At 50.4% G+C, this 16,938-nt stretch overlaps 1 protein-coding gene across 1 annotated transcript in view; it reads right to left on the reverse strand.

Moving 5' to 3' along the window:
• ST14 (ST14 transmembrane serine protease matriptase) overlaps positions 1 to 16,496 on the reverse strand; it is a 39,889-nt gene extending 23,393 nt beyond the window's left edge. The window contains exon 1 of the mRNA XM_036086283.2: positions 16,233 to 16,496. Coding sequence (XP_035942176.1) covers positions 16,233 to 16,313 — 81 coding nt within the window. The 5' untranslated portion in view covers positions 16,314 to 16,496. The remainder of the gene's footprint in view (positions 1 to 16,232) is intronic.
• Between the last annotated feature and the right edge of the window lie 442 nt (positions 16,497 to 16,938).

Consider the following 16,938-nt stretch of genomic DNA (forward strand, 5'->3'; position numbering starts at 1 on the left):
CTAATGATGTTGAGCAACTTTTCATGTGCTTAAATTGCCATCTGTTTGTCTTCTTTGGAGAAGTGTCTTTTCAAATCTTTTCCCTAGTTTTTTAAAATTGGTTTGCTTATCTTCACATTACTGAGTTTTGAGAGTTCTTTCAGTATATTCTGGATACAAATCTTTTAACAGATACATAATTTGCGAAGATTTTCTCCTAGTCTGTGGCTTGTATTTTCATTTCCTTAACAGGGTCTTTTGAAGAAGAGAAGATTTTCATTTTGATGAAATTCAATTTGTCAAGTTTTTCTTTTATGGATTGTGATTTTGGTGTTGTATCTAAGAAATCTTTGCCTAATCCAAAACGACAAAGATTTTCTCCTATGTTTTCTTCCAACAGTTTTAGATTTACATTTGGACCTATAACCCATTTTGAATTAAAAAATGTTTTATTTGGTGCAAGGTATAGATGAAAGTTCTTTTTCTTTCTTTGTTTCTTTCTTTCTTTTTTCATATGGATATCCAATTGTTCCACTATAATTTGTTGCACAAACCATCCTTTGTCTACCGAGTTGTCTTTGCCTCTTTATCAAAAATAGGTTGTCCAAGGGGCGCCTGACTGGCTGTTGGTAGAGCTGGCAACTCTTGATCTCAGGGTCATGAGTTCAAGCCCCCTGTTGGGGACAGAGCTTACTTAAAAAAATATTTTTTTTAATTATTTTTTAATTTTTTTAATCAGTTGTCCATATATTTGTGGGTCTATTTCCAGACTCCATTCTATTCCATTGCTCTCTTTAATAATGTTTAATGTGACAATAAAAAAAAAAAAAAAAAAATGTTTAATGTGGGTCTATTCCCAGATCCATTCTGTTCAATTGACCTCTTTATGTATGTTTATGCTAACACCGCACTGTCTTCGTTACTGTAGCTTTGTACATCAAAACACTTTTTGTTTAAGATTTTATTTATTTACTTGACAGAGAGAGACACAGTGAGAGAGGGAACACAAGCAGGGGGAGTGGGAGAGGGAGAAGCAGGCTTCCCGCAGAGCAGGGAGCCCGATGTGGGGCTCGATCCCAGGACCCTGGGACCACGACCTGAGCCAAAGGCAGACGCTTAACGACTGAGCCACCCAGGCGCCCCCAAAAAAGCTTTTGAAATACTAAGTGAGTTTAGCCAGGTTGCAGGATACAAAATTAGTACACAAAAATCAACTATATTTCTACATATCAGCAATGGCCAACTGGAAATTTAGAGAATTTTTAAATACTATTTATAATAAATATGAAATACTTGGGCAAATCTGACAAGGGATATACAAGATCTGTACACTAAAAAATACGAAACTGCTGAGAGAAATTTTAAAAGACCTAAATAAATCAAGTGATATCCCATGTTCATGGATTGGAAGACTCAATATATTTGGCTATTCTCCTCAAATTTGTCTAGAGATTCAATATAATCTTGATCAAAATCTCAGCAGGCTTTTTGGAGAAATTGCTTAAGTGCTTCTGAAATTCATATGGAAATGCAAAAGACTCTGAATAAAAAGAACAAAACTGGAGGACCAATGTCACCTAATCTCAAGCCTTATTATAAAGGCAATGAATCTTTTTTTTTAATTTTAAAAATCATGTATTTCACTTCCAAGACTGATGTTTTATTCTTTGACGGTTACTTTTTAGAGCAGACTTTTCTTATTTTATGAATGCACTACCTTCTTGCTCTTTCTTAGGATACTAATTAGATTTTTTTTTTCTTACATTAGAACTTTGTCTTCACCTTTCTCTTTCAGGGTGTAGATTTTCATTAAATGCCCAATGGTCCTTGGTAGTCTAATCAGGTTTACAAATGAAAAAATAGTAAGGCTCTGGCTAGACTCTCTGAATAGAGTGTGTGTATGTTTACATGTGTTAGGTAAAATGTAACAAAATAATACTTTATGAAGTTTATTTTCAATTTTCAGAGTAATTGCACAATATTTTCTTACCTGATGCTCACAACAATCCTGGAATCATTCATGACTGGTGCCATCGCTCCCACTCTATAGATAAGGCAGGGAGAAATGATGACTGCAAGCCAACAGACTTGGTGGCAGACCCAGATTTGAGCCTGGTTTTCTACCTCTCAGTGTGATCTGCTTCAGGAACTCAGGAAGCAGGTATTAAGGGAAATGGAAAGCAAGCTCCTTGGGAAGGGGAAAGTGGCTGACAGCATGGACAGTGGATACCAGGGGCCACCCCCAGCCCTGCTATACAGCAAAACTGTCAGCTTTGGGACTGGCTCAATGGCAGGGCCTTGGTTGTCCCTACAATGTGAATTCTGGGGCTCCACTCTGCCCAGACATGCTGTTTAATCAGTAACTAGACTGCTTCCTTTTATAACCCTACTCTCAGCTCCACTCTTAGGCATATTAGAGATCATCTTGCCTAACCTAGTCACTTTATTGATAAGGAAACTGAGGCTGACAGAGAGGGAGTGACCCGTCCAAAGTCACAAAGGCAGTGAGGTCAGAAAGCTGCAAAGCCGAGACAAGAGCCATGCCCTTCCAACCCCACGTGGGGTTTCAGGCCTGCACATGATCCATCCACCTCCAGAGGAGGGGGTGACGGGGAACTCCCATCTACTAGGTCTCAATTGCATACATAACCATCTCTCTGCACGTACCAATCTCTCTGCAGGGCCATAAAGCCAACGGGAGACAAAGTATGCCAGTCCCTGCTTCTGCCTCTTCTTTCTTTCATAAAAGTAAACACATTATCAGGTGCACATAAAATCTCAGTGCTGTGAAGCCAGGTGCTTGCTTATCATGAATAGAGATAGAGGCCACAAAGCTCTTGTGGCCAGTTCCCACCAGCCAGCTCAAGTTAGATCACGGCCAGAGTCCCCAGAAACACAGGATGGCTCAAGACCAGCTCAGACAAGAGAGCAAGGAATGACTTCCCAAAGGACAGATGCACATAAAGGGCTTGGAGTACACACACACTGAAAACCAGGAGGATTGAAGGGGTAGAACCCAATGGACAGGCTGCAGGGACAAGCTCAAATTACCACCATTTCCATCCAACTTCCTGGAGGCAAACAGGAGGTACAGTCAGAAATCCAGGGACTGTCCAAAAGAAAATGACTTAGAGAAGGTATGTGATGATATAAGAAAGACTCTTGCAGTCACCGGACTCCCATCAAGTAAAAAACTCACCAGACCTGAAAGCTAAATGCTAAGGAAACAAAACCTGGTGTCCAAGTCAACCAAAAAAAAATCCTTCCACTTTGAAAGGAATCTTCTCCTGGGTCCCCTGTCACCAGCTCCAACTCTCCAGGACCCACCCTGTCACGGGCTCCAGGGACCAGCAAATCCAAAGCCAGAACCTGCCATTGTAGCTCAGAATGTGCTCCTCACTAGACAAAAAGGCAACTGGTAAGTGTGTACATTTGTAAACAGCAAAAATAACACCGACTATCCAAAAATCTACACAAGATTTCAATCAGAGCGGATGGGGGAAAAAAATTAATCTTCAGGCCAGACTTTTTTTTTTTTTTTTGAAGATTGTTCCTCATTTGGCTACGGCTGGGTGGGACCTGATGGGAAGGCAGGGTATGAAACTAAACACTGAAGAAGTCACTCGGAGTCCTGGGATGACATCACACAACAACTGGTAATCTGCTTCTGCCGCTGAAGATCAAGATCAAGGGAAGAGGTGATGTCACCGGCTGGAGACACAGGTGTTTTGCTCTGGCCTGAGATGAGGGCAAGGGTGGCTGGCTTCATGTGACACCACCAGCTCTGTCATTGACTTGTGGCAGATGCTCTTCGCCTCCAGCTTCGGTGGCCAGTGTACCCACCCCTAGATGAGATGGGTCCCAATTCCACCATCCACCACACAGCACAGTCATGCAAACATCCCTCAGATTGTTCAAGCAGGAAAGGACAGTCGGAGCCTCTGCAATGGTTTTCCGAGGTGAGGAGGTATTCTGTGGCACTCAAAGAAGCCCTCCTTTGCAAGGAGCAAGACAAATCCAGCGTAACTCCCCGGGGCCACCCCCCTGATGCCGGTTTGAGTCCAATCCTGGCCAAAGTCCCCAGAAACACAGCATGGCTCAAAGTTACCTGACACAACAGGGCAAGGAATGACCTCCGAATACGAGCGCTGTATTGGTCATCCTGGGCGATACTGAGCACAGACATGCACAGAACTGACCCACCAGAGGTGACCCTGGAGAAAGGCCTCTTTTTCCAGTTGCTGATTAAGAAGGGAGGTGGGTCCCTACGTAGCTGGGCTCTCTCCAAACTCAGCTGCTGTGGACAGAGAACGGCCAGCCCATGCACAGGCTCCCCGAAGGCAGAGGCTCCCCAGTGACCAGCACAGAGAGGACACTTGATTTGTTCAGCACGGGATGACCGAGGGGACAAATGAGAGGGGAAAGAAAGCCCACACTGAAATCCTCCACCCACTCAACCACGCTGAGGCAATTGATCCCACAGAAGCTAGGAGTCTCAAGAAACCCACATGAGGCTCCAGTTCCCATGATCATACCACTTCAGCATTTCCCAGGCTTGTCAGGTCATGAAAAATCATAAAAGAATAAAATAAAGCAAACACAGTGCTTGCCCGGCATCCAGATTCCCAAGGCCCTCTCCCTGGAGATTCTGATACAGGAGGTCAGGGGCAGGGCTCTGGCATCTGGAAGTTTAACAAGACCCCCAGGTGATTCTTAGGAACCTGACAGTTCGAGAAACGCCGCCTGCCATTTCCCAGAGGCTGCCTGCCTGGCTCACCCACTTCCCATTGCTGTGAGCAGCCTGAGAGGTTGAGTCTCACCCGCCCTATTTTAAACAACCACCTGCATGCGAGGAACCTGCTCTACGGGCTGGGCTTTGCTTCTTGCCCTGGGACCCTCCCACAAGAGGGTCCCGGAATAGGGGATCAGCGTCACCCCGAAGTCGCTGAGGCTGCCACCAGAGCTCCTCAGAGAGGTGCACTCCCAGCCGAGGCCTGGTCAGCAGGCGGTGGAGTCCCTAAACCCTTTTTGGTGCCCAACCCTCTCACCCTTGCCCTTTGACCCCGTCCCTGTCCTCAGCTGCCACACCAGAAGCAGCTGCTGGGAAACGGGTGAGGCTTTGGGGCCCCAAGGAGGATCCAGAATTACCTGTGGATCTGTGACCATCTAGGGGAGCAAAAAGCTGACCCACAGCCAACAGTTTCTACTTGAAGGAAGTAAATCACAACTCTGCCCACCTGGTCAGAGCAGGAAGGAAAGTCCCCGGGGCCTGACTCAGCCACCGTGGGCGCTCTGTCTGCACCGAGACCCCATAGTGCTCTCATGGCCAGTATCTGGCTGCTTCAGGTGTCACGCCGTGCCCCCTCGCCAGACCCTGCCCACACAGCTGCAGGTTGGGGCCACACACCCCCACAGCAAGACCCCACAAGGGAACAGAAAACAGACGGAGGGCAGGACCACCAGATCCAAATCCCTTCTTTCCTTTTTGAGGGGTCGGGTTGGTCATCACCGGGATGAGGGGTCAGGCCTGAGAACCCTGAGCCACTGGGGCAAATATTTCTCACTGTGCCTCAGTTTTCCCCCTCTAAAAAGTGGGTTAATAACCCCTTACAGCCTTCTAAGTAGAGGTGTTGTAAAACATAATTAGCTGATTCCTGCTAATGACAGGCCTCCCTACTATCGTCCTTCGATTCTCATTTCTCCACCCACAGTCCATCAACCTGCCTAAACCGACCAAGGCCCATCCCTCCCTCTGGTCTCGTCGAACAGCCTGAGTTCACGTTCAAACATTACAATGAAACAAACAAAACAACCGGGCAACCTCAAAGGTAGCCCGTGTCCCCTGCCCTCTTGTCACTCGCCCCTGACCAAAAGCACCAGGAAGGCCTCGTGCTCCCTTCCCAGCTCCCACCCCTCCCATCCTGCCCTCTGAGCAAGGCGGGGACTGGCCTGGGGGAGAGAAGGGAGCCCTCCTAGGGACCTCTGCACCCGCTCACAGCCCAGAGGCAACTCACCTAGCAAAGCCATCAAGTCTGCCATCTACTTACATTCTAGGCCTCGGTCTACATGTCAAGTTTCCGGTCATTTCCAAAACATTTTTTAAAACATTAAAATCCATTTCAGGGGCGCCTGGGTGGCTCAGTCGACTGAGTGGCTGACTCTTGATTTTGGCTCAGGTCATGATCTCGGGGGTCCTGGGATCAAGCCCCACGTCGGGCTCTGCATTCAGCAGGGAGTCAGCTTGGAGATTCTCCCTCTCCCTCTGCCCTTTCCTCCCCCCTCTCAAGTAAATAAGTCTTTTTAAAAATCCATTTCTAATGCAATTTTTTGCAGAACCTCAAAATAATAAAATAATAAACAGACTGGTTCAAGTAGCCTCAGGACCCAGAGGGTGTCCAGACTTCCTTGAAACATTGCCTTCAAGGTCTGGGACAGGTTTCCAAGCCACAGAGTTAGACAATGCCTAACCCAAGGCCTTCCTGAGGGCTATAGGAAATGGGTCAAAGCCCACAGAGGCTCTGGGGACGCCGTGATAGTTGCCAGGGCCCTCACCCCCATCGTCCGCATGCCTCACAGCTCCGGGAGGGACGGAGAGGCCACCACAAACATATTCATGATTTCTGTGCATCTTTGTGCCACGTTAGGCATTTTAAATACAAATTATCTCTAATTCCTACGAGTAGGTGTCATTTCCAGATGAGGAAATGCGTAAAGGAGGGTAACATCAAAACCCCAGATAGCTAAAAAGTGGCAGGGCGCAATTCCAGATTCCAAAGCCGGTGTTCTCAGGACACCCTGCCGCTTCTCGAGGGGGTCAGCTATCACCCCTTCTCCCCCAGTGTACAGACAAGCACACTGAAGTGAGAGAGGAACTGCCTTAAAGAACACTCTGCAAAACTCCACCTACGACAAAACCCGTATCTGGGGCGGGAGAGGTGAGAGGGCTGGCCCAACACTGTATATGCATTTCACCCCTTCAACACTGGCCTAGGGGTGTTGACTCCCCCCACCTCTGACTTTGCCCCCAGCCAGGAGGCCCCCACACCTGTAAGGAGCTGGGATGCTGCTCCCATCCTGCCCACTCAGAATGGCTCCGCTCTCCTCAGCACCTACCAAACCCACCTGCCCTCGAAAACACAGCCCAAGGCTCTGCCCCTCCAGAAAACCTGCATAGACCACCTTCACCCACAGTACTTTCTCTTGGAACCTCACCTCCCTTATGACCCATACCAGCCACTTGGCATCAGTGATACTCCATTGCCATGCTAAGACCAGGCAGTCCTAGGGGGTCAGGGTACCCCCGTTTCTTCTTCATACTGCTTCTCTCCCCAACCCCCTCTATGACCTTGCCCAGAGGTAGCACTTGATTGGTTGGTTGATTGAATGAGGGACCTCTCTTTCCATAGCCACACTTGGTTAGCCTACCCAGGGCAAGCTGGGAATCTCCCAGGTGCCAGGGCCCAAGAGAGTTTCCAGACTCATATCTCCAAGGTACCTTCATCTACCTGGAAGGGGAGAGAATGGTCAGTCCACACCCCAGGGTTCTGTTGACAGCCTCCCAAGCTCTTTGGTGTCAGCCCTGTCCTGGCCACCTGCTTTGGGCAGCCCCACCTACGTATGGACCCTCCCAGCCTCTTCCTCTCCAAGTCTTCAATTAAATGTTCCCCCCAGGACACAAGCTCTTTTGTAATTCAATCTCTGCTTCCAGATCAGGTGGGAGCGAGCCCCACCAGCAGCCCCTGCCCTACCCCAGGCTCTTCATCCTCCTCCGTCTGCCTGGGCCCGGTCCTTAATCTCCTGAGATCCTCTTCCCGCCCCGGCCACTCTCGCCTCTCCTGCACCCCCCTCCCCCGCCCCATGTCCCGGACTCAGGGGGCTGGGGGATCCGCAGCAGCACAACCAGAGAGTACACCCGAAGTGAAACGAGAGAGCCAAGAGGTGAGGGCAGGGCCATGCAATTCTTTTCATTCTTTTCCTCGACTTCTCACTGAACCCACATTCTGATTTCACAGGCTGGTGCTTTTTTCATTTACTGCATTTTTTTATTGAGAGAACTACGTTCACGTGCAGTTGTAAGAGATAACACAAGAATCGAGATCCCTTATACACTCTGCCCAGTTTCCCCCAACGGTAACTTTTTGTAAAATGTACTATTATACCACAACACCGATATAATCCACTGATATAGGTTTCTCATTTTACTTGTACTCATCGGTGTGTGTGAGTATTAAGTTCCAGGTAACTGATCACGTAACTGATCACGGGCATAGGGTCCTACAGCCGCCGCCCTTCTGTAGCCACGCCCACCTCCTCCCCGCCCCCTCCCCGCTGATCTTTCCTCCCATTCTAAAACCGTCCTTTCAAAAATGTTATATAAATGAATCATCCAGCATATAATCTTTTAAGATTACTGGCTTCTTTCACTCAGCAAAATTCCCTGGAGAATCATTTGAGTCATCGCAGGCACCAAGAGCTGGTTCTTTCTATAGCTGAAAAGTATTCCACGCACGCACCCCGGTCTGTGTAACAGCTTTTCCGTAAACCCTTTGTAACAGCTGCCTGGGTGGACCCAGGGATCTGCAGAAGTTAGTGCGAAAGTCCCAAGCCCACCTTGCTTCCTGGAACTGACTACATTCCCAAAGCCTCTGCTCAGGCACGTTTATAGAGCAATAAACCAAACGGTCAGTGTGAATGAGAGGCCTGGATAAGCAAACAGGAAAGCACGGCCCTGCGGGGAAGGCGCCTGGAGGCCCAAGTCCACACTCTCGGGAGCCAGAATCCCTGTGGTGCAAGCAGAAGGACAGGAAAGAGGTGAGAACTGCGAAGTGTGTCCTTGGAATCACGTTCTTAGAGCTGAGACAGACTGTAGACACCATCTCATCTCCCATCCTCCCCGGGCCATTCTTTGGACTGGGGGCGCCCGGGGGGGGGGGCGGGGATAATATTTTCCTTTTCTGCCAATCTTAGGAAGCCCTCCGTCACACCAATGTGATCAGCATCACAATAACCCCTGTACATTAGCATTACAATAGAACCGGCCAGATTGCTCCCGCTCTGGACAGCTCCTGAAAGACTCCGAGTTGGCAGTCATGCTCTGAGTCTGCTCCTGATCTGGCTAAACACGTTCCACTCGATGATTCAAACGATGTGTTTTCTAAACCTCTGGCCATCCACAACCTCACAAGTAGCAATGTTCCCATGAACACATGGTGCCCAGAATTCAACAGCATAATTCAAACACGGACCAGCGTGGTCTCCACAGGGGCTGTTTGTCAATTACCTCCCTCTTCCGCAGGGCTCTATCTTCATTAATCGTCCAATAATACATTCAATTAGCACATAAAAAGAATAAAAATAAATAATAATAAACGATGATATATCCACTTGATGAAAGCTTATGCAGCAATCAAAAATGGATTTTCAAAGGGTAGGTAATACCATGAAAAAAACTCTAAGATACAATGTTTAAAAAAAAAGTCAAAAAGTATATAAGCACTTCCCATCCCTCTAAACTCAACTCTGGTGTCTCCCAAGGAGGGCCCCTCCCCCTCTGTTTTAGTCAGGTGACTTCCCACGGGTTCCCTAGCACCCCAAGCACCCCCCAGTCCCAGCCTCTCACCATCTCAAGGTCAACCACCTGCTCTTTAAAGATAGGAGAAACAGGCTGTCTTGTTCCACAGTCCCAGCATGGGTTAACACAGTTAATGAATGTTTCACCCAGGGGTGCCTGGGTGGCTCAGTCAGTTAAGCGTCCGCCTTCGGCTCAGGTCATGATCTCAGGGTCCTGAAATCATGCCCCGCATCAGGCCACCTGCTCAGTGGGGAGTCTGCTTCTCTCTCTCCCTCTGCCCCTCCCCCTGCTCACGCTCGCACTCTCCCTCTCTCTCAAATAAATAAATAAATACAATCGTTTTTTTAAAAAGAGACTGTGGGAAAATATAAGCCAAACTATTTATAGGGGTTAGAAAACCCAGGGGAAAGAATTTCAGAGGAATTTTACTTTCTACTTTGCGTATTTCTGTATTGCTTGATACAAACAAACAAACAAAACAACCTTCCTAACTTTTGTATTCAGAAAAAAAGCAACTTTTTTCTTTTAGAAAAAATGCATAGGCAATACCAAATTATAAAAATGTCTTTCCAGGGCACTTTCCCCCATTTCTCAATTCTTTTTATTTATCTGAGTTATCCAAATTTTCTTTAAATATGTATATCTTCATCTTTTTAATAATAATTTTAAAGGGTCTAACCAAATAAAAATATGGGGAAGGAGGAATTTCCTTTACATTTTAGGGAGCCACGGAACATGCCTGGCTTCTACTGAGCTTGCCGTTGACTCAAAATATTGGCTCTACCGTGGTGTCCAGCTTGTTCCTTCTCAGTCTCCTCCTCACATCCCAACCGTGGGAGGGAGGTAGTTTTGGTTTCCAGCGTTAGGGTGGTGCACTAAAACACAGCATTTACTCCGAAGGCAGATGGACACGATTCCTGACACCCCACCATGCAGGCCGTCCAGGTCCTTCTGACTCAGAATTAAGTCATCCAAGGTATTGGCCTTTTCCTCCAAGGAGGCTGTCATCTACACAGCTGATAAGCAAATGCTCCAAGACTTCATGAGAATTGTTAGTAAACAAGAAAAGGCCCAGAACCCAGGAACTACGCAGAAGCAGCCCCCAGGCCACGGCATAGAGTGACGGGGTCCGCGAATGGACCCTCTTGGGCACAGTTGTTGTCAGACCTGAACCAGACCTCACTCTTACTGTCTTCTAGCCCCTGGGCCTCCACCACGCCAAGCAGATAGAAGGCTGGTACAGAAATTCCCCAGGACACAAACTGTCTCCGCAACAAGGAACTCGATAAAACATATGCATATGGTAAGGCAGGTAAGGGGGCATGAAAAATGTAAACAACCCGATTTGTTGGCTTGGGTAGGCGAATCTTTGCCTTTTTCATTTTAAAACTGCCTTTATGATCGTAATCATGTGTATAATAAATAAAGCTACATTTTGTTCAAAGGCTTGCTGAAATCACATCTCCAGCCAGTTTCCTGGTCTACCAGATGAGTAACCTCACCAAAAGGGGAAACCAGACAAGTTTGGTGTGAGAGGTTTTTGTGGACTTGTGTTGCCGCCTGATGCTCACCCCTCTCTTGTTTAATGACGTGTTCCAGTATTTTGCTGGGGATATGCATCAATCACCATCATCCTTGGAATACAACTGTATAATGGCTTTGCGGTTAAGATCTAGGCTTTGAAGTCACACAGATCTAGGTTTGAACCCTGGTATACCTCTAATTGCCTTTGGGCCATTATGCAAACCTTTGGAGCCTCGGTATTCTCATCTGTAAACTGGGCTTTTTTTCCTTTAGTTGCTGTGAGAAGAGAGAGAGATGATGAACTGAAATACACATACTGACTGATGGGTAGAAATGGTTGTAATCATAGTCCGCTCTACCTTTTCACTAACATCACCAAGTCAGAGAAACAAAGGATCTGAGATTTTGACCAGTTTGCCAACTGTCCCAAGGAATCTAAGGATTCTGTTGCTAAGCCTGAACAGAATAAGCAAGTTCAGAAAATATGAGATTCCAAGACAGAAATTTTAGTAGAGACTTGCTTCTGGAAAAGTTCTTAACAAAGAAAAAGAGGCAATTACTATCTGAGAACTCTGAACAAACCCCAAACACCTCACCACGGTCCGCCTGAGTGAGAATTCTCGGAGAAGCCCAGAAATTCCCATTCCCATCTGCGAATTGGCCATTATAATTCTGGTAAGCCGCCAACGTCTCAGCAACATCCTAAGAAGAGAAATCCAGTTTCTACCCAAATCAAACTAATCCTGACCCTTAGTAATCCGTCCAGTCCCGAACGCACTGTCTGACGCTCCCAGTAGGCCCAGTACAGCAGACTGAGCTGGGCTTCAGATTCCAATCCCACTACTGTTTCACTCTGTGACCTTAGGCAAGTTACTTAGCCTCTCTGTGCTCCACTTTCCTCACCTATGAAGGGGGGATAATAATACTAAGAGGTATATAATACATGGTCTATGCTCACCAAATGCTAGCAATGATCTCAACGCTCCAGCAGCATATGTACAATGTCAGAAGCAACATGTTTAGGCCCTGGGCTGAGGGGCTGGGTCACACTCTCTTCTTCTACGAACAGACTTTCTCTCTTAGGAGAGACAGGAGCCAACAGTCTGGGCAGGACCAGAGGCCAGAGAAGGAACTGATGCCAGGGGAACTCCAGCACCACAGCAGCCACCGTCCACGGCCACGGCCACAGTGCAGGCAGCCACAGCCCCTGGGGGTGCAAGTGAGAGGCCCAGATGGGGGAGACTGTGATGATGCAGTGCCCCACCAACAAGCCGGCTCTGGCTACTTCCATTCCTGCATGGATGGAGAAAGGTCCTGCCTGGAGGTTCTTGTATATGGCTACATCCTTCCCAAGGCCGATGACTCAGACCACCCCCCCCCCCAGCACGGTGGACGGTCCCACAGGTTTAGACGCCCCAGGCTTCTGACTTGGGCAGCGACTAAGCTAGGGTTGTCTTCCCTGCCTCAGTTTCCCCATCTTCTAAATGAAGCCATGAAGGTCCAGGTCTTCCCAGGACCAAGGTGCAGGGAGGCCCCCTGGAGTATGTAGGCTCCCTGTTCATTCACAGTACCCGGGAGGCGAGTCCCCACCTAAAGAACCATCCCAGTTTCCCACTGCCCACCCTCCCGGCTCTCCCCTCACCCCCTGCACACACCTTCCCAGCACAGGGGCCTCTGAGAGAGCCCGGCACACACTCAAGAGAACCCAGAAAGAAGGAAGTTGTTTTAAAAAGTTTTGTGTTGTGGGGGGGGGCAGGAGGAAGAGGGGAAGGAGTCAGTTACAGTGGTCATGGGCTCACATTTCCTTCCCGTAGAAGGATCTTTCCCATAGAAGGTGCATAAAGGGTGCTCTCATTTCCCACAACTCCTCTAAGACAGTCCCTGTGGTCAGCAGGGCAGGCCGGCTGTTCTGGGAGGCCAGCGCCCCAGCGCCGGCCCGGGTTCTTGGCCTCTGCGCATGCCTGCTACCGATATGACAGCACCTTCCTGTTGGTCGCTAGGCCTTTTCCAACTCAGAAATCCAACCTGTGTGATGTGTACACCACCCTGCAACTTACAAAGGGCTGTGATGTAAAGTATCCCTTTTAATCCTTGCAACAAATCTGTAACACACATGTCATCCCCATTTTATAGTCACAGAAACTGAGGCTTAGAGACATTAGGTAACATCTCTGAGATCACCTGCCAGGAAAGTGGAGGCACCAGGTCTTGGCTCCATCATGTTGGACGCTCCGGCCACCACATCACAGATGGCCGCATGCCCCAGTTCCCCTACCCTGACCCTTCGGGCCTGGGGTGGATGCCTCCTACGTGATGCCCGCCCCCCCGCCCCCGGCTTCTCTGGAATCTAGTACTTACCATTCACACAGAACTTAATTCCCCGTATCCCACGCATACTGGGTGTTCCCTGCAGGCAGGGGCTCCCTGACTGGGGTCTGTCTCAGCATTACTGTTCAGTGCCTGGCACTTGCTGTCAGTGGGTATCTAATAAATATTTGTTACATGGATGAGTGAACGTGTGACCAGTTCACAAAGAGATGACTCTCTGAATAGCCGCAGCAGTACAGCTTAGCCCCCACACCTGATTTCCCAGTCCTGGTCTCCACACGCCGAGGGGATACTGAGTCCCACCCAGGGCACTCCTGACTTGAGATGGCACCAATGGATCCAGCAAATATTCAACAAGGGCCCAGACACTCAGTGAGGCAGGCTTCCCAGTTCTCATTGCTGGCCATAATAATTGGCATCTGTACACCTGCTATCATGGAGGGAGGGTTCACACAATCCCCAGACACAATGTGTACGTCAGGGCCCTGGGGACAGTAGGGAACACTAAGGTGGCCATTTCCTGCTTGATGGGAACAGCTTGGGGTGGGGCAAGGGCTACAGTCATCGGCCTGGGGAAGGATGCAGCCATATACGAGAACCTCCAGACAGGACCTTTCTCCATCCATGCAGGAATGGAAGTAGCCAGAACATGGCACTTGAAAGCGATAGTCCCCCTGCAGGGCTCAGCATGACCCAGCCAGGCTCTGCTGACACCCAGGGCAAAACCAGGGGCAGCAGCCGCACCTGCTGATCAGGGAACAGGTCAAGGCCGAGTCTGCAGACCCTGACGGCAAACACTGCAAGGTGATCCGGGGAACGAGATTTCTGCTAAGGCATGGGATGGGAAGGAATATCTGAAGACTTCCTGGGAAATGGAAACGAGCTTTGGGCATAGTCGGCTACTTTCTTCAGGACACACTGCATCACATCTAATTTTTGCACATGTCTCTAAGCATGGCTCTCAGGACTGTGATTTCCTTAAGGGAAGCAATCATCTCTTATTTGTCTTTGAGAACCCTTCCTCCAAAAGTTCCTGGCCTGGGATCAGGTACAGAATTGGTTCAATGGAGCTTGGCAGGAGAAATAACATGACAGAGTGATCTGTGTGAAGGAAAATCGCAGAATCAGAGGTGGAGGGGAGAACCCAACGGAAGAGAGAACGTGTGAGCTTCACAGAAGATGAGAAAACCAGCAGGGACCAAGGGGAAAAATAAGCAAGGGCTTGCAGGTGACAAGAGAAAGCTGGCTGTCGGGGGCTCCGAGAGGAGTGTGGAGATGAGCCCCAGGCCTGGCCCCTGGTCAGGAGGGAGTGTGGGTGGAGGGGCTGCACAGACAAGACGAACCCCAGAAAGGGAAGTTGAGGGGGAAAAAACAGCCCTGAAATAACAAATACCAAACAGCAGGCCCTCTGCTGAGGAGGAAGGAGGCTAGAGGCCCAGCAGGCAATTCTCAGGGATTCATAAACATGGCAGTTACAGAAGGGAAGATAAAAGGCATACATGGGGTGAACCGGCCAAGCGGGGAGGCTCAGCAGGAACCCAGTCCCGAGCCTCCAGGCTGGCTGCCCTGTCCGTGCTTCCTTCCACACAGGGTGGAGAAAACAAGAGTAACCCAGCCTCGGTGGCTATTTGGGATCCGGCTAACCACAGCAGCCCCAGGATCTGGTCTTCTGCAAACTCCCTAAGTCACCAGGCCCCCCCTTGGAGAAAAGGAATTGATTTCAGAGAGCTCCAAAATGTGGCCTGACTTGGAGCAATGGCCACAATGTGGGGCAGCAGGTGTTCCTGGATCAGGACAGGAGAGAAAGTGAGAGCTGGTGGTGCAGCAGAGCCCCCCATCATTTGCAGAGGGGAAAGCTCCCTCCCAAAACAGCCCCTGCCTCTCAGCGCCCACTCAGCATCTGCTGTGAGCTGGAGTTCACCCGCATTTTGGGAAACCCGGGGTTCCAGCTAGACAGAGGTAGAGGCCTGGTTGCTAGTCCCGCCTGGATGCTGCCACCTTGGTGTCCTTCAATAAAGGAACAACCCATCCCCAACTCTTTGCATTAAGGTTTAATGTCCTTGAGATCTTTCAAGAGGTCTCTCATTGTTTTGTCTGTCAAACAAGAGCTGCGGGCTTTGGGAGCTTCCAAAAGGCTCAAGACACATGTTCTCACATCCCTTCCCAGAGAATCACCTTCCCAAAGAGCTCCATCCCCTCTTTGAGGAGCCCAGGCAACCCCAACCCTGGAGTCCTTAGCACCTTAGCACCACCTTAGCTCTGGTCTCCCAGTTGCAATCTACAAAGGTCACAAAATGCCTTCTGACGGGGAATGAAAAAAGCAAACTCCTGCAGAGACCAAGGATGGCTCTGGTCCAAAGCCCCCTAGAAACCTCCCTGCCTCGGCCCAAATGACCCCACTCCGTGCCTCCACCCCTGGTTCTTTTTCCTGATGTGCACTAATAGCGCAGAGCTAATGGAGGGACCGAGATGGAGCCCATTTTTCGGGTCAGGGAAAGGACTGAGCGGGCAGGAAGGCCGGGGGAGAGATTCGGCGTCTCCAAGGGCCTTGGGGTTGGCGCCTCCACCGTGCCGGGCTGGCGCGCGGCAGGGCTGGTACCAAAGGTCCGCCAGGCACTCGCCGAACAGGAAATTCCACCTGTCGGGCCGGCCAGGGGCCGGCCAGAGCCCGGGCCACAAATGGGCAATGGAGTGGTTCCCTTTGCCAAGACAAAGCGCGGCGCTGCAGCGCCCGGGGCCCTCGGCGCCGCTCGCATCGCCCAGCTCCCGGCCACTCGGGGTGGCCTCCCGGGCCCCGACGACGCGCGCGAAGCCCGCGCCCCTCTCCCACCTGAGGCCGCGAGCTGTACTTGAGTCCCGCGCCGAGGTCCTTGGAGCCCCCTCCGCCCTTGCGGGCCCGATTGCTCTTCATGGTCCCGGTGGCCGGCCGCGAGTCTCAGAGGCGTGGTCCCCGTGGACGGCTGGCTCCCATCGCCGTCGGGGCGCGGGGGACGCGGAGGGCGCGGGGCGCGCGGGCTGCGCGGGGGGCGCGGGGGCGCGGGGGGCGCGGGGCGGGCCGAGTTCCGGTCGCTGCCCGGCGTGCCGGCCGCCGGCGGTCGCTCTCGCCCTCACTCTTCCTGTCCCGGGCAGGTAGTTTCAGGGTGTGGCCTCCCCGGGCCCGCCCCGCCGCCCGGCCGCCTCGCCGGCTCACCCTTCCCAGGCCCGCCGCCCCCTCGGCCGCTCCCGCCCCGCGCAGGGCCCCGGGGAGAAGGGGAGCAGCAGGCCACGGCCCGGAAGGTGAGGGACAAGTAAGACTCGGCGACCTGCGTGGTGGTGGCCATTAGCATTAACTGTGGTGGTGGCCATTAGCATTAACCATACGGGCCCAAGGCGAGTAGCTAAGAGGAACAAAAGTGAATGCACCGCTCTCTTCCCCTCCTAGAGGTGACCGTTTGCCCCGGGAGACAACCCTTCCATCCTCCTCCTTGATGCCAACCATGGTTTCTCTCCCTCCCTCTGGCGTCTGCAATCTCTCGCCACCTTGCTACATGACTAGG

Source organism: Halichoerus grypus, chromosome 11 (assembly GCF_964656455.1).
Source record: "Halichoerus grypus chromosome 11, mHalGry1.hap1.1, whole genome shotgun sequence".
Lineage (NCBI taxonomy): Eukaryota > Metazoa > Chordata > Mammalia > Carnivora > Phocidae > Halichoerus > Halichoerus grypus.